General features: G+C 46.8%; 2 protein-coding genes across 3 annotated transcripts in view; one reads left to right on the top strand and one right to left on the bottom strand.

Annotated features, from left to right (window-relative positions):
• Positions 1 to 21,713, top strand: part of RRP8 (ribosomal RNA processing 8) — a 50,627-nt gene that overhangs the window by 15,017 nt on the left and 13,897 nt on the right. The gene's annotated exons all lie outside the window — the stretch shown is intronic.
• Positions 8,420 to 21,713, bottom strand: part of DNHD1 (dynein heavy chain domain 1) — a 62,534-nt gene continuing 49,240 nt past the window's right edge. The window contains 15 exon segments of the mRNA XM_043905264.1: positions 8,420 to 9,041; positions 9,235 to 10,019; positions 10,241 to 10,390; positions 10,539 to 10,630; positions 11,400 to 11,601; positions 11,690 to 11,812; positions 11,978 to 12,164; positions 12,364 to 13,326; positions 13,449 to 13,627; positions 13,805 to 13,957; positions 14,168 to 14,443; positions 19,152 to 19,623; positions 19,838 to 20,269; positions 20,402 to 20,584; positions 20,828 to 20,977. Coding sequence (XP_043761199.1) covers positions 8,691 to 9,041; positions 9,235 to 10,019; positions 10,241 to 10,390; positions 10,539 to 10,630; positions 11,400 to 11,601; positions 11,690 to 11,812; positions 11,978 to 12,164; positions 12,364 to 13,326; positions 13,449 to 13,627; positions 13,805 to 13,957; positions 14,168 to 14,443; positions 19,152 to 19,623; positions 19,838 to 20,269; positions 20,402 to 20,584; positions 20,828 to 20,977 — 4,698 coding nt within the window. The 3' untranslated portion in view covers positions 8,420 to 8,690.

Here is a 21,713-nt window from a genome sequence, read left to right on the forward strand (position 1 = left end):
GGGACCTAGCAGAAATAGCTGGCAGAATCCAGTGAGGAGTCTACCTTTGAATGATAGAAATACACTGGGGAAAGGTTTGCAAATTTGCTGCTTTTTTGCCTGAGTGCATTCTTCAATCCACGTCCAACTTGGGATGACAGCTAACGTGTCACAAGACAGGGTTTGGCAATGGAGAAAAGCTGGAAATTTAAAAGGAAAGTCCCAGAAGCAAAAGAACTATAGAGGAGATGTGCCCGTAAGTCTGTCCAAATCTTTGACAAGTGACTAAATTGTGTAAATGCAGGTGAGATGCTTTGAGGCTAGGCTGAAAAAGCAGCTGCTGGAAGCCAAAAAAAAGTAAGCAGGTATATCAACTGTTGCATACATATTCCAGGAAATACGAAATTTGCATTTTGAGCCCACCCCCCATCCCAAAAGTTCTTCTATAACAACACCAACAACAAATTGTCAGAACATAACAGAATGCGAATTTCCATTTGGTTCTTGTAGTTTCTGTTTCTACGGCATATTATCTATAATATCCAGTTTTCTCCCCAAATTATAAGACGTGCAAATAAACAGGAAATTATAGCCCAATTATAATTATAAAAATATGAAATTATATAAGCAGTAACTTATACTTCAGGTAAAAGAAACTCAATAGAAACTGACTCTAGTGGGCTCTGATATTGGATTTAGCTGTCACATAGTTCAAAGTAGCTGTTATTAATGTGTCCAAATAATGAAATGAAAATATGTCTAAGAAATTTAAGGAAATTAAGGCCTCAGTGAATACACAGATGGGGAACCTTGCCAGAAACATAGAAACTACAAGAAAGAACCAAATGGAAAACATCAGTAAAATTACAAACTTCTAGCAGGACTAACAGAGAAAAGACACAAATTATCAATATCAGGAATGAAGCAATAAATACCACTACAGACTGTGTAGACAGATACATAAAGATAATAAAGGAATGCTGCAAACAACTCTCTGGAGGTTTATTTAACAACTTCATTGAAATGGAACAATTTTCCTCCCCCTAAGGACACCAGAATACAATTCATGCAGTATGAAATAAATAGCCCTGTAACGATTAATGAAATTAAATTTGTAATTCTAAAACTCCCAAGAAAAAAATCTCCAGGCCTTGATTGTCTCACTAGGGAATTCGACCAAATGTTTCAAGAGGAAATAACACTGATTCTTCATAATCTTTTTCAGAAAATAGAAGGAAACACTTCCCAATTCATTTTAAGAAGCTATTGCTCTGATACCAAAACCAGAAAAAGAGAATGTAAACACAGACCAAAATCCTGATTAATATAAATGTAAAAATTCTTAACAAAATGTTAGCAAATAGAATCCAGCAAAATATGAAAATATATACCATGGCCCAGAAGAGTTTATTTCAGGAATGCAAGGGCTGGTTCAATAGTAGAAAATCAGTCAATGTAATCCACCATATTTAAAGGCTAATGAAAAATTACAGGATTACATCAACTGATGATAAACAAGGATTTGACAAAATTCAACAACCATTCATAATCTCAGAAAACTACAGAGGGAAACTTGTTCAACTTCATAAAGAGCATCTATTTTTTAAAAATCTGCTAACATACTTAATGGGTTAAAAAAAAAAAACCTTAATGTTTCTCCCCTAAAACTGAAAAAAATGCAAGGGTCTCCACTTTTACCATTCTTATTCATAGACAATCCCAAGGAATCTACAAAAAATTCCTAGAATAAGTGAGTTGAGCATCATAAGATAAAAGGTAGACCACAAAAGTTAACTGCATGTCTATACCGTTTCCTGGTGGCTTAGACAGTTAAGAATCTACCTGCAATGCAGGAGACTGGGGTTCGATCCCTGGGTGGGGAAGATCCCCTGGAGGAGGAAATGGCAACCTATTCCAGTATTCTTGCCTGGAGAATTCCATGTACAGAAGAACCTGACGGGCTGTAGCCCATGGGGTCACAGAGTCGGACACGACTGAGTGATTAACACACAAAAATTAATTGCATTTCTATACACTAGAAATACACATGTAGACACTAAAATTTAAAATACCATTTACATTTGCTTGAAAAGAATTTAAGTACTTAACTATAAATAATACATTTGTAGGATTTCTATTGGAGAAGGCAATGGCACCCCACTCCAATACTCTTGCCTGGAAAAATCCCATGGACAGAGGAGCCTGGTAGGTTGTAGTCCATGAGGTCGCTAAGAGTCAGACATGACTGAGCAACTTTACTTTCGCTTTTAGCTTTCATGCGCTGGAGAAGGAAATGGCAACCCACTCCAGTGGTCTTGCCTGGAGAATCCCAGACATGGGGGAGCCTGGTGGGCTGCCGTCTATGGGGTCGCACAGAGTTGGACACGACTGAAGTGACTTAGCAGTAGCAGGATTTCTATGCTAAACACTGTACAGTGGTGATGAAAGAAATCAAAGATCTGAAAAAATGGGCTTCCAGGTGGCACTAGCAGTAAAGAACCTGCCTGCCAGTGCAAGAGACGTCAGAGATGCTGGTTTGATCCTTGAGTGGGGACAATCCCATGGACAAAGGACAATCCATGGGGCTGTAATGTGTTGGACACAACCAAAGCCACTCTATGCATGCAAGCAAATAAATGGAAAGACACCATGTTCTTGGATTGCAAAAGCAGTAAAGGCATCAGTTATGTATCCATGTGGGTATAGAGCTTTAAACACAATTCCTATCAAAATCCCAGCATGACTTTTTGTAGACATAGATAAGATGATTCTAAAATTTGTATGGAAAGGCAAAAGAACTAGAATAGGTAGACAGTTTTGAAAAAGAACAAAGTAGGAGGAATCAGTTTACCCAATTTCAAGACTTACTACATAGCTACAGTAATCAAGACTGTGTGGTATTAGTGGAGGGGAGTATAGATACAAAATCAATAGAATGGAGAACCCAGAAACAAACCAATACAACCACACCCAGCTGATTTTGACTAAAGTGCAAACACAGTTCAATGGGGGAAAGATAGTCTTTTCAACAAATGGAGCTGGAGAACTTGAACATCCACAGGCAAAAATAAATATATACATACATACATAAATCTTAATCTGTCTTGACCTAGTCTCACACCTTGTACAAAAATTATCTCAAAATGGATCATGGACTTAAATGTAAAATGATAAAATGATATATAGTGATAAAACTCATAGAAAGAAACACAGAAGAAAGTCTCTGATATCTAAGGTGAGGCAAAGAGTTTTAAACTTGGCATCAAAAGCATAATTCATAAAAGAAAAAAACTGATACACTGAGATTTCACAAAAATGTAAAACCTTCACTTTGTGGAAGACCCTATTAAGATAGGAAGCTACAGACCAAGAGAAAATATTTGCAAACCACATATCTGACTAAATATCTAGAATATATAAATAACTGTGAAAACTCAGGGGTCAAAAGCCTGATAGCCTTATATCTACTAAAGAAATCGACTTTGTTATTAAAACTTCCTCAGCAAAACAAAATAAAATCTCCAGGCCCAGATGGCTTTACCGTGAAATTATATCAACCACTTAAATAATACCCATCTGACACAAACTCTTTTAGTAAGCAGAGTAGGATAGTACACTTCCTAATTCCTTTTGTGTGAGCCTAAGACAAACCCAGAAGCAAAATTACTAGGACATACTATATTTAATTAATTTCACTAAGTGCTGCCAAATTGCTCCCCAGAATACACCAATATACCCTTCTACCAACAATACATAAGGACTCTTGTTTTCCACTGTCTACTCAACATTTCTTACATTAAAAGCAATAAGAGTGCCGCAGAGAGAATGGATTCTGGAGACAAATGCCTGGATTCCATAACTGGCTCTGAATATTTTATAATAACTATAAAGGGAGTAACCTTTAAAAACTGTGAGTCACTATATTATATACCTGTAATTTACATAACATTGTACATCAGCAATATTTCAGTTTATAAAAGTGCAAAAGAAGGTATTGGTGGGGGGGTTGACTTGCAGGATTGTTAAAAAGATTAAAGGAGATAAGCAATTTGAAAGTGACTATTCCAGTACCTGGCGTAAGGCATGTAGGATCTGCTCCCCAGAAGGGGTTAATCTGTTCACTCTAAAAGGAGTAAACACACAAGAGACCCATGTCTCTACATCTAGTGCTGGCACCAACCAGTCTTCCATCAGACTCATACTGCCCAGGGATGGGCTAACTGTTCATCCACGACCAAAGAGGGGCCTCCTTCACCCGATTCACATACATCTGGAGAAAGCTGTATTCAGTGGGGACACTCGAATCTCCTTCTAATCAATGGTTCAGATCCTCAGGGTTGATGGTGACTTCAGTTCAGTTCAGTCGCTCAGTTGTATCCGACTCTTTGTGACCCCGTGGACTGCAGCACACCAGGCTTCCCTGTCCATCACCAACTCCTGGAGCTTGCCCAAACTCATGTCCATCGAGTCGGTGATGCCATCCAACCATCTCATCCTCTGTCCTCCCCTTCTCCTCCTGCCTTCAATCTTTTCCAGCATCAGGGTCTTTTCTAATGAGTCAGTTCTTCGCATCAGGTGGCCAAAGTATTGGAGCATCAGTCCTTCCAATGAATACCCAGTACTGATGCTGATGGCGACTGATGGCGACTGTGCTGGATGCTTACTCTATTCTTCCATGCAGAAAAAATTTCAGTGTAAGGTAATGCTGTCTGAGGTTCCATGCAAGAGGATTTGTCATCTTGAAGTTTTTAAAAGTACTCATTCAAAATACCATTCCTTGCATGGCTCTCAAGCACAGGCTCATAGTCATATGGTCTAAAATGGGTCCAATTTTCTCTCCCCAAGTGAGAAAAGTATGTCAAGTAGAGTGAGAACTTGAAAACTGAGTAAGAGTACACTTTACTCAAAATCAGACCCAGATATTATTTGGTTGTAATACTACAGACTAAATCTTCTTAAAGAAAGAAATATAAATAATAAAGGTAAAAAACAAACTGGCTCCGACTTTGTGACGTTGAATAACTGACTGAATCTGTATCTCAGTTTCTTGACCTGTGGTATGGAATAATAATATTATAGTACCTAACTTACAGCTACCAGGGCTTCTTAGGCATTAATGAATGGACTGGCACTTTCTTTTTTTCTGTTTCAAACATTCCCCATATATATGCTATTTCTGAATAAGGATTTTCAAATTGAAAAGCTGAGAAAAATATAAATGTTTCAGGTGAGCTGCAGAGCACTAGTCAATGAAATTTTTGGTCTTTGGATTATTAATTCATATACAGTACAGAGCCAGATCACAAATTTCCTCACAAATTTGGATATGCAGATAAAATTTAGCTCCTTTCTCAATTACTGATCTGATTTTCCTCACAAGTCTCACTCCCATCCTCCCAGAAGAGGCTAGAAATAAATTTTCATTTGTTCACTTTGAAATACATTCTAAAATTCTGAGCATTATACCTTTGTTCCTCTCCAAAGTGGCAGCTGGGTGTTGCAAGGAGGGCTTGTGTGGCATTTTGATGTCAGAAGAAATGGGTCCCTGGCCTAATACTGACTCTTGGACATGCACACGCTGGAATCCTCTGGGTAGGGTTGGCCTAATTCCACACCTGGGCGTCCTGCCAGAATTTGCTTCTAAAGCTCATGAATTTGTGGTCTTGTCTTTTTCAGCTGTTGGGGCCTTTTGCCCCTCCCTGCCAACTTGGCCTCCTCTCAACAACTCTTGTTTGCTGCTGCAGACCCCAGTGATTCTCTGCCTCATATTCCCTCAAGCTTAACAGATCTCTATTCAGTTTCTACACTATGCAGGAATCAAGGGACACTTCTTCCTGTCCATGCCACTCTGCCTTCTTATTGCTCTTGTGGTCACAGTAGGTCAGTGTTGCAGAGTAGTTCCCTTCTAAAATCATAAGCAGGGGAAAGAGGAAAAGCCTCTTTGCCCTCAGTACCTCAGTTTACTTCTAAAGTCCCAGATCATGTTTATCATATTCCTTCTTCCCTTGACTCCACTTCTTCATCCCCTACCCCTCACCCCGCCACCTGATCTTTCAGGACAGGATGGGACATATCTCTTCCCTTTGTCACATGTCTTACTTCTTCCTTCCTTTCATTGTTTGAGACTTTACTTCCCTAATGAGTTTTTTTTTTTTTAAGTTTTAAGTTTGGTTTTGGTTTTTTTTTGCCATACCATAGGACATGTGGGATCTTAGTTCCCTGACCAGGGATCAAACCTGGGCCTCATCAGTGAAAACACAGTCTTATTCACTGGACCACCAGGGAATTCCCCTGAGATTTTAATTTATCTGATAGACAATTTCAACTGTGAAATTGTTGAATCTGGAATATTTTTACACTCAGTCATTGTATTTGGGCTACACTGTCACTTGCTACTTATAACCTATACTTGTCTAAGTTGGTACTTATAACCTCTGATTGTCTAAGTTTAATAACAATTTGCTGTGCATAATTCAAAAGTGAATTTCAGTCAATTATGCATCAGTAAAGATGAATTTAAAAAAAAGAAATTCTAGGTTTAAAAAAAGAATACATTTTGGTCTAGAGAATGATGTGGATTTATAGAAAATTTTCTGGTCTAACCCATTGCAGATGGTTTTACTTGTGTATCACTATTGTTCCCTGTTCCCAATGGGGAAAATAGTATTGATGGACATATGGTACATATGGACAATAGTACATATGGACAGAGAGTTCATTTATCCAAAAGGACTTCTTTAATATTCTGCTAATCTCCTCACCTGAAGGAATAGCCATGCCCCCGGTTATAGAAAAGAAAAGGGAAGAGTTTCTGAAGAAAGAGGGAGCTTTTGCCTCTTTGCTCAGCCTTTGTTAAAGGACATCAGTTGCACTGCAGTCACTAGCAAGTGGGGGTAGCTGAAGAGCCTGTGCACTGATGCTCAGTATACATCTCTGCATTTCCTCCCACCACATAGCTCGTACCTAATCATACAGCAAGGGAATTAATTTGTACCTAGTAAATTCTGGTGCCTGGGGGCAAGGAGAGGAGCTGGTGTTGGCTTTTAACTGGTGTTGTCTGCTACATTCTAACCCAACTTTTATCCAAGAGGTTGGAGCTGGGGTAGGAAGCAATCACGAAACTAGTAATAACTGAACGTATCAAAGCAGAATTCCTGATTCTCTACCTCCAATTTCTCTCAAATTTCTCATCTCACTTAATGACACCATGATCCACCTAGTTGCTCAAGTCATCCTAGATTTGCCGTTTTCCCTCACATTCCATCTTGTCAGTAAGTTCTGCTGGCTTTGCCTCCAGAATATTTCCTAAATTCATCAATTCTCCATCTCCATGGTTATGACCGTAGTCCAAACTCCATCATCTCTCACTTGATTTACTTCAATAACCTTCAAACAAATCTTCCCCCTTGTTACTCTGGATTTCCTTCCATTCATCCACCCACCATGGGTTTCCCATGTGGCACAGTGGTAAAGAATCCACCTGCCACTGCAGGAGATGCAAGAGACACGGGGTTTGGTCCCTGGGTCAGGAAGATCCCCTGGAGTAGAAAATGGCAACCCACTCCAGTATTCTTGCCTGGAAAATTCCATGGACAGAGGTGCCTTGTGGGCTATAGTCGATGGGTCGCAAAGAGTCAAACACAACTGAGCAACTGAGCACACATACACATCCACCCACCATAGAACAGCCAGAATGATCTTTGAAAAAGATAATTTCCCTTCTAGTACTCTCCAGTAGATTCCTCCTTACACTTTTAAAAATACAAGCTCATCATCACGATCTGCTCCGGTTTATACCTTTCCATACTTTTGGCTCACTCTGCCCCTCACTCACGTGTTATAGCTGCATGTTCTGTTCCTTGAACACCCCAGGTTGTTCTTGCCTCAAGCTCTTCGCATCTGCTGAAGGCTCTATCTGAAAGATAGGTACTCCTAGATTTTCTCCTCCTAGATCTAGCAGACCTACTCCTAGATCTTCAAATAGCTCCCTCTCAAATATTCAGCAAGCCTCCCTTGACCATCCAAACTAGATTAACTGCTCCCCTCCAGTCACACTCCAACACATCAGCCTGTTTTGTTTTCTTTATAGCACTTAAAAATCATCAAATTTAACTCATTTATATGTTGGCCTTTTTATTGTCTCCCAGCATTAGAACAACCTCATCAGTGCCTGGAAGAGCACCTCATTCAGAGGAGGGCTTATAAATGACCATTGAAAGAACATAGGACCTTGTGTCTTATTTTGCTTTTGTTTCTTCGTGTGTGTGCTGAGAATCCATCTTGCGGGGATGACTAGCTGGGCAGAATTGGGGCATTCCGAGGCACTACTAACTGCCTGAGGAAATGATATTGAGTTCTAATGTTCTCCCTTTAAAAATATCCCTTGTGGGTTTAGCATGGAGCTGAGAGCACAATTGTGAGCTGGGCAGGGATTCAAAGTCCTATGTGTTAGCCATCCTGAGATCTGCCTAGCCCCTTGGAGACAGGACTAACCCCAGGTCCATCTCCCCACAGTGTCCCCACACTTGCCTCTCCCCAAGTGCCAGGCACACACCCTCTTCTACCTTCAGTGTGAATAGACCTCCTCTTTCTCAGATGTACACACAGTTTTCCCCTCAGAGTGTCACTTTCTCTGTGTGCACACATCTACATCCCTTATAAGTCTCAGAAACGTTTCATCAAATCAGTCCAACTTTATTTTGGCCGAGGGCTCAGGACAACGGAGGGCTGCACACGTGGACTCTCCGCTGGATGCAGGTGGCGGGGCTGAGCTTGGTGGGCAGGGGCAGGTGCATCAGGACCTTCCTCCTGTGCAGCCTAGTGGTGCCCAGGGGCCCTTCCAAGTACACAGGACAGGAGTACACTGCCAGGCCGCCTCGGGGTGGCAGGTCATTGGCCCCTAGGGCCTGGGCACTGACGCTGACTGGAGGCAGAGGGCTGGATTGACTGGAGGAGCTGTCCTGCAAGGCCCCTGCTACCGGGTCCCACTTAGCGTTGTGAAGCTGTAGTCCAATCAGCAGCAGCCCCATCTCTGGAACCGTGGGATGTGGGCTGTTCGCCACCTGGGGGCGCCAGAAACTGGTCAGGCAAGGCTAAGAAACTAAGGGGTCCCGGTGGAGTCGGATCAGAGAAGCAGGTGAGCTACTGAGGAAGCAGAACCAAGAGAAGCTAAGGTGAGGGGCTTAGCTACACTGCGAGGTGTAACCAGGGATTTGAAGGAGCGGAACTGGAAACGAAGGGGCAGCACGAAGATACCTGGAAGTGCAGAGGACTGATCAGCTCCTGACGTTTGTGGGGGAGCTGACTGGAGCTGGAGACTTTGCAAGCTAGGAAACTTGTCGGGGCGACCACAGTAAAGGTAGCTTCCCAACGCAGGGACAACAGCAGGCGGCGCGGGTGGCAAAAGGCTGACAGGTGAAAGATGCGCTCTGGTACTTGGGTTCCCACACCCAGGTAGCGAACCAACAGCTGCCCACGGCGCGACAGCTGCCGCAGCCAGTGCCAGGGCGGCTGCGGCCCGGCAGGCGCGTGGGGTCGCCAAGGCGGGGGTAGGCGGCCAGTCCAGAGAGCCTGAGCCACCGCGGCACAGCGCCGGGCGGCACACGGAGGCGCGCCCTTCAGCTGCTGCAGCAGGCAATCCAGGTCCCTCTGCAGCGCGCCCACCAGCTGGCTCAGTTCCAGCACCTCCATCTTGAGGAAGCCCTCCAGCGGCAGCGGCGCACTCAGCCCCAGCTCCCCAAACCCCACGCCAGACTCCTCTTGGCGCGTGGTCTCGGTCAGCTGAGCCTGCAGTGACTCCAGCCTCCGCTTGGCTTGCGCTAGGCGTTGCCGCAGCCGCCTTTCGGCACGCCGCGAGGTCCCGCGGGCCGCGGGCACCCAAGTAGGTGAACACCGCTGCAGCGCACTCAGGATGGCGCGGCTCTGGCGTCGCAACAGCCAGGTCTGGGAGCCAACACTCAGTCCGCAGATCCGGGGTTCAGGCGGTGAGGGCAGTAGGTGCATCTCAGCCTTGCACTCCTCCAGAGCATCCAGCTCTAGTTCTTAGGGGTTGGAGAGGAGGGGTGAGAGACAAAGACCATCTCTTTCCACCCCAAAACCAAGGAGTAGGCCTTCCTCTGACACTTGAACCCATCATTATCCCATAACTGTGTGAATATCCTCCTTTCTATACCTTTATTGGTACCTTTGTTATCTACCCTTGAGCAAGGTGGCTTTACTGTGCTGCTTCCCGCCCCAACACAGGTACCTGACTGCAGCTCACCTGGGCTGGGCATCAGAGTGGCCAGCAGATACTGAGGTGTGTGTGGCTGGGCTTCATTCCCGCTGCTGGAGCTCAGGCAGGCTCGCGTGAGGCTAATCAGGACCTCCCTGTCCTTGTCATCTCCCACAGGACCCCCGTAGAAAACCGAAGCTGAGGGTGAGGTCAGAGCCCCTCAGTTTCAGCCCCTCCCATTTCCACCACCTCCCAAACGGAAGTAGTAGATTATCTCCCATCTCAGTGCTCCCCCAGGCCACTCCCTTCTGGGCTCTCCTAGGAGGGGGGACAGGAGTCGTCTCACCTGCCAGCTCTCTCATGGCAACACTAGGATTGCTAAGGCTGGCCCACAGCTGGTCTTGGATCTGCAGGACGTGGATCAGGGTCACTTGACTCCTGAGGGTGGAGAGCAGGAAGTCGGGTTTCAAAACTGTCTATATGCTGAGCATTCTCACATCTTTCTCTCCAGCCCAAACTTCTCTCCTGAGCTCCAGACCCATGAGGCTTACTAGGCATTGCCACTTGGCACCTCAAATTTCCTTTCAACTGAAATCATCATTTCCCCCCACACCAGCCACCCAGTTGTCCAGTGCTGAAATCTGAGACCCATCCTTGACTCTTCCTTCTTCCTCACCCCATATTTACTCTCTCCCCACTGTGACTACTCTAGTCCCAACCACTTATACCACGATCTCATTTCTCGATACTGCCAGAGCCTCCCAAAACTATTCTGCTTGCCTCCAGCCCGCCCCATCTGGTCCATTCTCCACACTGCTGCCGGACTGATCTTTCCAACAGACAAATGGGATCATGTTTCTTCTATTTAAAGCTCTTTAGTGGCTTCCCACTGCCCTCAGGATCCAATCAGTCCCACAAGCCTCTCCTCTCCCACCAACCCCCAGCATGTCCACCTCAACCACACTGAAGCCTTCTCGCTCCTGCCAAGCTCAGTCCCCTCTGCTCAGAAAGGCCTCCTCTCCTCCTCATCTGCCCCTGCTGTCGGGACTCAATTCGAAGCAAGATTCCCAAGTCCTTGGAGAAGGCTTCCTTGACTTCTCCTTGCCCTCATATTTTGGAGCTCCCCAGAGATGAATCCCAGCATGTGAAAAATATTCAGTGTTTGCTGAGAGACTGACAGAGCAGGATGGGTGGGGGGGTCCCTCACCAGTGCCCCCTGTGAGCCTGCAGCTTCATTCCATAGAGCTGCCGGTGTAGCAGGAGGCCATGTAGGAGAAGCAGAGGCAGCACCCTGCTTGGGGGTTGCACAGAGAATCCTTGCTGGACTAGCTCCATATTGTCGACCAGGACATGGCCCAGCTCCAGGGACTGGTCCCAGAAAACAGGCATGGAGTGCTGAGTGAGCACGGCTGGGGAGGAAGGAAAGTGCTGGATCAGCACAGTGCAGTTATCCTCTGGGCTCCAATCCAAGAGCCTATGGGGAAGCTCCTTCCTCACCTGGTAAGGAAGCAGTAGCTTCTGCAGACACAGTAAGCCAAAGACGGAAATCCCTATGGACAGCAGCCACATTCCCATCTTCTTGTTGAGCAAAAAGCAGGTCTAACTCCAGGTCCGAGACCTCTAGGGGTCAGACATGGGGCTGAGATCAATTGCTGGACAGGGATCAGACTTGAGGCTAAGGGGTCATACAAAGGGGATGAGGGGATAGACCATGAGGCCCAAGTTCAGGCTCAGGCCCAAGTGCAGGATAAAGTCCTAGAAGCCATCTCTAAACAGCAAACCCACCTTTGGCTCCATCCAACAGTCCCAGCAAGGGCTGCAGCAGCTCTTTTGGCCAGTGAGGCATAAGATGACAGTTCTCCAGCACCAGCCATTCCCCCCTGAGCATAGCCTTATGGAGAGAGCTGATCACGATGGAGACTGGATCCCAGGTTTCAGAGCCCAGAGCTATCACCTTCAGATGCTTCTTCCCCTGGAGACCAACAACAAAATGGCAGAGTAACTCAGAGATCCTAGGATGACCCAAAGGACCCAGAGTAATGCCACATATAACCCAGAAAGTCCCTGAGTAATCCAGAAAGATCCATGAGAATGCTGGAGGGGGTGGGCCCACCACCCACCCCAACCCTAAAATCCCCGTCACTCTGTGGCCAAGAGGCTAGGGCTCAAACCTGCTTATGTCTGGCAGCCAGTTTCTGGATCACGGTCAGGTGATGCAGGGTGGCAGTGGGATGACCAGGTGGTGGCAACAAGATCAGTATGGGCTGAGTAGACTGAGTATGTTCAAAGGGGATGGTGTGGGCACTCAGGTTTTCATCCAGGGGCCGGCCCAGGAGGCTGGTGGTGAAGGTGGCCAGGGTGCTGACCAGGCACTCAGGTCGCAGCACACGCCACAGGATCAGCTTCTGGAGGAGGCTCAGTGGGTGAGCCCCCGGCCCTGGTGCAGGGCCCAGCACGCTGGATGAGAGCGACAGGTAAGCCTGCCAAACACTGGCATGGCCCGCCAGGGATGCGCACAGCCCGGCAAATGGGGGCAGCACCTCTAACATCTCACATTCCTGCCAGGTTCTCAGCCCTAGCCAGGCCGGTCGAGCCACACCTGGGGCTGGTTTTTCACAGCCTGTGCTGGGAGAGACTGCCAGTCCAGGCCAGAGGGCCAGCCTCTCCAGCTCCGGCGCCTTCCTTGCCACTCGCAACAGAGCCAAAGCACCCAAGACGGCCACCAAGGGTACTCGGGTCAGGCCCAGTGTCGCCACAGTGCTGCCTAGGAGCTGGTGGGTCAGCTGCCTCTTCAGCTGCAGCAGACGGCAGGTTACTTCCTCCCGCCGGTGAATCTCACCCTTTATGCTGTTCAGAGCCCGCTTGGTGGCAGCCAGACAATCCTCTGGACTCATACGGAAAAGTGGTAGAAGGTTCTGCAGTGAGTTAAGAGCCTTTATGATGGTCATGCCGTGCCAGGCCACACGCCGATAGGGTGCCCACAGTGCCACCTCCTTCAGCTTCAGCTCTTCTAGGTCCTCTAAATGGGCCTGCAGCTGACACAGCTCCGCCTGGGCCCTCACCACATCTCGCAGGAACTTGGCTGGTTTCTGACGCCTTGGGCCCTGGAGCAGTAGCATCGTCAGCAGCCGCTCCTACAAACAGTCACATTATTGCATGGATCTGGTCCTTCTCCAAGTAGTTCCCCGGTCAGCGACATTCATCTCTACCCCCATACTGGGGCCCATCCCAACCCACAGACTGAATCCCCAAGCACCTCAACATCCCCTGCAGCTTCCCAGGAGTCCAGGAATCTGACGGTCAGGTCCCACCAGTGGGTCTCGAGCTCAGGACGCTCCGTGCACAAGATTTCCCACAGCATCCGTTCTTCTAGGATTTCCGTGTTCACGCCCAGGTCCAGCACATTCAGCCCTTTCAGCAATTCACAGCCTAGCACTTGGAGTCATGCGGGAGAAATGCTTAACCCCTTCCCTTCGGCAGAGCCAGGGGTGCAGGGCCCAGGGAGTGTGGCTACCGGCTATGGTCCTGAGCCCGCTCTAGGTCAGATTGAGTGAAGCTCGGGCCCTGGTGTGTCCACAGAGGTGTGCTGGCAACTCACCCACTGGGCCTCACCTTTTTCCAAGGCATTGAGGGGGACAGTAGTACTCAGATAGAGGCAGAAGCCAGGCTGCACCTGGGGTGGGCTCAGCTGTTCCCGCTGAAGTAGCCATTGCAGTTCTGGGCAGTCTAGGCCCAGCTCCGTGTTGGTCAGTAGCACGGGCAGGCCTGCATGGGGGAGACAAGGACACCTTACCCACCATGCCAGCACCTGGGTGCCCCCATGCATGAAGTCTGGCTCCAACCCAGGTTTCTTCCAGAGGATTAGTGCCTAGGGTGAAGGTAGGGGCAGAGGTCAGACTGGGGTTTGAGAGGCCTGTGGGGCCACTGAGTAGGGGAGGATGCAGGAGACCTTGGGCAGAAGGCATGCATTCTCACCACGGGCAGCTGCCTCCTGGAGCTTACGCCCCAGCTCTGGGCTGGCGCCTGAGAAGACTTGGAGCTCGGGAGGGGGCGGGGACTGAGTTTCCTCCTCATCCTGCTGTTCTTTCTCCTGTTGCTCCTGCTGCCCTTCCTTTTCCTCCTTCGTCTCCTTGATTCTCCTTTCTTCTGCCTTCTGCTCCTTTGTTTTATCACACTCATCACTATCATCATCTTCATCTCCCATGTTCTCCTCTTTAGACTCTCCTTTTTGATTTCTCTTAAAGCCCTTCCCTGTGGCAGGAAGATGAAGAGGCACTCTTTTCAGGGAGGGAATCGGGCTCCTGGGGAGCCCTATTCACCCAAGGACTCCAGCTCATGAAGGAAGGTCTGGTCTGCAGGAAGACACCTTAGGAAAGTCACTTAAACTCTCTACGACTCAATTTCCTCATCTGCAAAATGGGTTGATATTAGTGCATTACCGACACCACATAGGGTTCCTGTGACGATGACGTGAAACAACGCACAGAAAGCGCTCCACTGGCACCTGGCAAGCACTCAGTAGAGGGTAGCTCCCAGTAACTAGAAAATTCCAGGGAGGGGTTCTAGTCACCCCTGAAACTAGCTCCATTTCTGCCTATCTGTAGGTTGGCTAGATGAGTCAGTGCATTTCCCTTTTTGCCTGAGCTAATCCTGTCACTAACAACTAGAAGAGTCACCACTAGCATAGAGATCAGTGCCTGGAATTATCAATTTGTAAAAGAAAGTCCATAAACTGTGGCCTTGGCCACAAACATGGGCAGTGCTGTGGACACAGGTGGTTGGTTAACCAACATCTATCTGCAATCCCCTTCTCTTTTGCCTCCTCTACTGCAGAAGCTGGAAAAGATGAATAGTTTTTTGTTTTGTTTTATGTTGGGAAATTTAAGAATTTTAAGTTCTTAAAAAAATTAAGTGTTTAAGAAATGGGCAAGTAGAGGTTGCCAGACCCACAATCTGATGTGTTTGTTTCCTATTGCTTAACAAATTACCACAAACTTAACAGCTAAAAACAACACCCATTTATTATCTCTCAGTTTGGTAGGTTAGAAACCTGACCAGACGCTCTGCTCAGAGTTATACCGGGCTAAAATGGAGACTCAAATCACGAGTTGCAGTGCTCAGCGGGGACTTGGGTGTTCTTCCAGGCTTACCATTTTATGGGTTTTGTTTGTTTGTTTTTGTTGTTTTATTGAAGTACAGTTGGTTTATAGAGCTGTTAGGTTCAGGTACACAGCAAAATGATTCAAATATATATATGCATATTCTTTTTCAGATTTTATCCACTATAGGTTATTACAGATATTGAATATAGTTCCCTGTGCTATAAGTAGGTCCTTGTTGTTTATGTCTTCTATCTATAGCAGTATACATTAATATCTGCTAATTCCAAACTCCTAATTTATCCTCCCCCTCCTTTCCCTTTAGTAACCATAATGTTATTTTCTATAAGTATGTCTGTTTTGTAAATAAATTCATTTGTATCATTTTTTTAGATTCCACATATAAGTGATATATGCTATTTGTACATCTGGCTATCCAGATTTCTGGAAGATCTTTTATTTTTCTGATAAAAGGGACAGATATTGGCTAGGAGCACCTCTGACATGACTCTTGGAGGGATAGTAGCATTTGATAGCAAATACGGTGACTTTAAAACAATAGAAATTTATTCTCTTAGTGGCCTTGAGACCAGAAATCCAAAATCAAGGTGTTGGCGAGATTGCACTCCTTCTGAAGGCTTTAAGGAAGATTTCTTTCTTGCCTCTTCCAGCTTCTGGTGGTTCTAGGAGCTCCTTGGCTCGTGGCTACATAACTCCTCTGTCTTTCCCTTCACAGGCCTTCCTCTGTGCACCTATGCCTTATCTTCTATCTCTTATAAGGACACTTATCACTGGATTTAGGCCAACCCTGGAAATCTAGGATGGCCTCATTGCAAACCCTTAACTCAATTATATCTACAAAGATTCCTTTTCCAAAAAACATCACATTCATAGGTTCTGGAGGTTAGGATGAGGATACATCTTTTGGGTAGGCACCATCCAACCCACAACAATGTGATAAATGACTATACCAAGGGTCATAGGCCAGAAAGCTAGAAGATTCTGGGTGCTTGGAGGCAACACTGAAGCCCTATACCTGCTTATCCCAGTCCTTTTTATTGGATAAGAAGGACTTATCCAATAAAATAAGTCCATTTGTTTAAGCCATGGTGAGTGGGATTTTTGTTACAGGTAGTAAGCGGCAGTGAGGATTTTTCTTATCCTTACCAGTAAGGTGGCTAGGCTATGTGTAGCTAAAAAGCTGGCTTATCTCATGGGACTTGGCCCCTGGGCTCACTGAACTTTAGTGGACTTAGTAGAAGATGCTGGAGCAAGCTGGCTATACCTCTTCTTAGTGAAACAATCTCCAGAAAGAACTTAAAGGGAATTCCTTTTTTCTCATATCAAGCAGTGTTAGATCACACATGATCAGATACTCATGCACCTTGCTGACATAAAAAATGATTCTGTACATCATATCACATGGAATAGGAAATCACAGGCTATTGGAAAATCAGGGATGCCTCCAGATTCATCACAAGCACTTCTCTCCCTGCATTCCCTGCCTGACAAGAGTAGTCTCTCTTCCCCTTTTGATCCACATACTTCCAAGTAGGGGCTGCATTCCATGGCCAGGAGCCTCAGCCTAAGCTCCCCCCTAATACTATTTTCTTACTACAGCCCTGAGGTGAAGGCCAAGGTTTAGGTGAATGACAGTTACACTAAGGCCTAGTGGAATAGGTGGAGTCCCCAGAACCAATGTTAAGAGACAGAAGCCAGAAGTTGGGGCTTAAATTCAACAATAAGAATATAGCAAGAGTTCTGGCATCAGTTAATAGAGTCTTTACAAATGAAATCTGGAGGGGAAAAGAGAGATTTTAGGGGATTAGCCAGAAATTCCCCCATCTGGTAATAAGTGTTTGCTTAATTTTACAGCACATCCTAAGCCCCCATACCCATTCCAATAGGAAGTGGACATTTACGGTATAACAGCTACCAACAGGGTACTCTTGCCTGACCGTCCTCTCACAGATACTTCTGGGGGACAATGGGCAAGGAAAATTATACTGTTTATCAGAACTCAGGGCAGCTGAACCGGCTGTCCAGGAACTCACTCCAGTGAATTCAATTAGCCAGTGAAATGATGCTAATCTTTTACCTTCTGTCTGGCATTGCACAGTATATGCTGTAGACCAATATAATGTGTATTTCTCACCCTTTCCAAGTTTCTAAACAGAAGTTTATTAGTTATCTTGATTTGATTTTGCTTCTCTTTGCTTATCAGGTGTATTCTTAAGGTGAGATTCACTTAATCTAGGATAGTTTACAGAACCACCATGAAAAGCCATATCCAGATCTGATCAAGAGATTATTCAGAGTTTCAGGACTCAGAATTGGATATGGCAGCTAGATGTTCCTTTAGGGTGTCTCTTATTAGAGAGGGGGTAAATTAATTTCTGGCTCCACGTGTGCTAGCTGTATAGTGGATGTTTTTGTAATGGTGTATGAGCACAACAGAAAGTCATATACTGGACAACCAAGGGATGGACTGTAGTATTAACAGCAGTAAGACACTGGTAGTAATAATGACTACTGACTCAACGGACATGAATTTGAGCCAACTCTGGGAGAGAGTGAAGGACAGAGAAGCCTGGCATGCTGTAGTCCATGGGGTCACCAAGAGTCGGACATGACTCAGCAACTAAACAGCAACAACAGCAAATAATGACTAATGTTTTTGAGAACTTATTATACATCAGGCACTATGTGAACTCTTTTTTCATGAATATCTTAATTCTCACAACATTTTATGAGATGGCCATAAGACCCTGATTTTTATTAGCAAACAAACTTAGGCTTTCAGTTCAGTTCAGTCGCTCAAGTTGTGTCCGACTCTTTGCGACCCCATGGACTGTGGCACACCAGGTCTCCCTGTCCATCACCAACTCCCAGAGTTTACCCAAAGTCATCTCCATTGAGTCAGTGATGCCATCCAACCATCTCATCCTCTGTCATCACCTTCTCCTCCTGCCTTCAATCTTTCCTAGCATCAGGGGTCAGCTCTTCGAATCAGGTGGCCAAAGTATTGGAGTTTCAGCTTCAACATCAGTCCTTCCAATGAACACTCAGGACTGATCTCCTTTAGGATGAACTGGTTGGATCTCCTTGCAGTCCAAGGGACTCTCAAGAGTCTTCTCCAACACCACAGTTCAAAAGCATCAATTCTTCGATGCTCAGCTTTCTTTATAGACCAACTCTCACATCCATACATGACTACTGAAAAAACCATAGCCTTGACTAGATGGACCTTTGTTGGCAAAGTAATGTCTCTGCTTTTTAGTATTTTTTAAACTTAGGCTTTAGAGAGATTAAATACCTTGCCTTAGGTCACACAGCTAGCAAAGTGCAAATATTTGACCCATGTAGTCTGCTTATAGAGCCCCGGTTACAGACCACTTTATTATACACCTGTTCTAGAAGTCTATTATTTTCACCAGTACAACCCTCAGCCCCTTCCTCTGGGAAATAAACAGTCTTCCTTCCTTCCCCTGGGAAATGCTCCTTCTGATGCTCTACCCAGATGGGTCCCTGATCCAAGCAGAACCAATGGAAATATTTCCCCAGAATTCCTGATAAATTTGAATAGGAAAGCTCTGAGTCATAGTCCCAGGTTCTAATAGTGCTGAGCAGACCAGGAAGTGGAAATTACGGTCAGCCACATAGATTCACAATCATTGCAGCATGGGCCCAAAAATATACATGTGACCTGATTTATTAATATCACATTGGCTGAAGAAAGCTGAGATACCCTGGCCATGAATATTTAGTGTCTTCATTGTGAAAGGGAAGAGTGCATGTGGCTGAGAGTGTTGAGCAGCTCAGATACCAAGAAGTGTTGTGTTTACTATCCCTGGATTTACCTGTGCCGTTGGTGGGACCGGTGGCCAAGCGTCCAGCCTCTTCCAGAGGCAGCGGCTTCAGCCAGATGAGGGCCTCGTTGCCGGGGTCAAGCAGCAGGGGCCAACGGCAACTGAAGTAGTGAGTGCGACTTCGCAAAAGCAGCGCTGCCAGGCGGGCTGACTTTGCCTGGGGCTTCATATCTCGGTCCCACTGGAACTGTTCCGATTCGGAGCTCAACAAGGACACAAGGCTGAAGGGAGAGCGTGTGGAGAGCAGGGGATTCTTTGGCAACGTGGTGACAGATTTCTGCATCCGCTTCAGTGCCTGCGCCACGTCATCTGGGCCCAGTGGCTCCTGACAGCCCCTGCAGAGAGCCAGCCACTTGTCGAACAGCTCCTGGCGTCGCACTGGTGGGAAGGGACCCAGGTAGTTGATGGCAGCTGAACACAGGAGGGCATCTCCGAGCACCGTGGAGGAGTGACCCTTCAACTTCTGGTGTGGAAGGGAAGACCAGACGGTGTGTAGGCCGGTGGGGAGGGCAGAGGTAGACGGTCTGGCAGAGAGGGAGGGAGGCAGGGTGTGGGGGGAAGCGTGCAAGGAGGGCAGAGTGGGACAGAGGGAGGCAGTGAGGGCATGGGGAGGGGCAGAGGAGTGGTCTGCAGTGCAGAAATGAGCTTTAGGGGGCAATCTAGAAGGAGCTGGTTACCTGGAGCTCCGTAGTCCAGGAATGCATAGGCGTGAGCAGGGCAGCCTCAACCGGCCACTTGTGATGTTGGCCACACTGAGCCTGCCCCAGATTCTCGACCACACGCTTGTGAGAATTTTGGGCATTTTCCAGATTCTTGGAGAGGGCCAAACTGTGCTCTAGAAGCTCCTGGGCCTGGAACTGGTACTGGCCCAGGCGGGCCTGCTCCCGAGCCAGTGTCATCTCCACCTGCCGCAGCAGCAGGCCCGTGGGCAGTCCTCGGCGCTGTGCCAGCCCGTAGCACAGAACGGCCCAGAGCCAGGCTGCCAGGTTTGCTACAGGTATGCTCACTGTCCGCAAGTCTGCGTCACTCATGCCTGGAGCTTTCAGAGCCAGGTTTAATTTGATCATCTCTGCGTCTGTCATCTTCTCCTTGGGGAAGAACACCAGCTCCTGAGGGAGTGTGTGTTTAAGAGGGGTGGGGGAAGACATGGATGCTCTGACCCTGCCCCAACAGCCTCGCTCTGCCAAGTTGCCGCTTCACGCCTCCATCTCTCCTCCTCCATGGAGCCCCACATTTCTTACCTGATAAAAATCCTCAGAGCATAGCAGCTGCTTGGCGCTGGCCCAGCCTGTCTCACGGTGGAAGAGCTCACACAGAGCATCGGTCACCCGGACCACAGACTCTGCTGGTGCTCGATAACTTCGTATCTCCTCAAAGTCAGTCACCTGCAGCTGGCTCAGGGGCCCCAGAAATGCCTTGCCCATCTAAACGAGGAGAGACGTGCAGCTGAAGTGAGCTCCCAGAATTTCCTCTCTTCCTTCAAGGTATTTCCAGGAGGAATCATCTTCTCCTAGGGTCTCCAAGAGACCACACCCCAAGCCATCCTATTACCTCTGCCCCAGGAGACTCCATGATAAGTCAACCCATCCTCTTCTCTGGGCATCCTATGAGAGGTTGTCCCCTTCTGAGAGGGGATCAGTGCAGGGCAGGTGGTAGGAAGAGCTCACCTGCTCTAGGAAAGCCTCATACTGAGCCTTCAGGGCATCCCGCTGCTTGGTCAGGTTCTCAATGAGGTTCTCCTGCTGCCGACACTCTGTCAGCTGCCGCTTGTACAGAATCTTGATTTGGTCTAGCTGATGATTCAGTCTGCCAAGGCTCTGTGAACAGAGTTTAGGCTCTGCAGCTCTAGATCGTGAGCCAGGTGGGACTACCCCAAGGGAAGACCCCACCTGGGCTTGGAGTCAGGCATACTCCTGACAGTTGTGTGACCAAGTTGACTGTTAGGGTGACCAAGTTGAATTCCAAGTAGGCTACAGATACGTGCTGAGCTCTGAAACTGTCATTCTGCAGTCTGTGAGTTATACATCTACTCAGGCAGCCTCACTGAGGGGGTTGGGTGCTTCTGACCTACCATACAGGCCTAGGCAATCTGAATCCAAAGCCTCCATGCTTAACCACTGGGTGATAATCTATCTTACTTGACCCGCTAGTGGCATTTGTCATAGAAGCTCCTCCCTGTTGAAACATTCTCCTCCCTTGACTTTCATGAGACCATGTTCTTCTTTGGCTTCTGTGACTGCTCTTCCTCATTCTCTTCCTCTGCTATCCCTTAAATATTTCTCAAAAACTTTTCAGGGCCACCTTATCTTATCATCTTTTTGTGTACCTCCCTAAACTCATGGCTCTGATTATCACTTATATTTTAACAACTCCAAATCCTTATATCTAGCCAGATTCTTCCCCAAGACCCACACCTCCATATCCATCTGCTTAGTGGGAATTTCCTCTTCAGTGTCTCACAGACCCCTCAGACTCCACATATCCAGAAATGAATGTATTTGGTTATGGCTCCTCAGATCTCTTGAAATCCTATTCATCTCTTCATGTATTCTT

This window comes from Cervus elaphus, chromosome 1 (assembly GCF_910594005.1).
Source record: "Cervus elaphus chromosome 1, mCerEla1.1, whole genome shotgun sequence".
In the NCBI taxonomy this organism is placed as follows: Eukaryota; Metazoa; Chordata; class Mammalia; order Artiodactyla; family Cervidae; genus Cervus; species Cervus elaphus.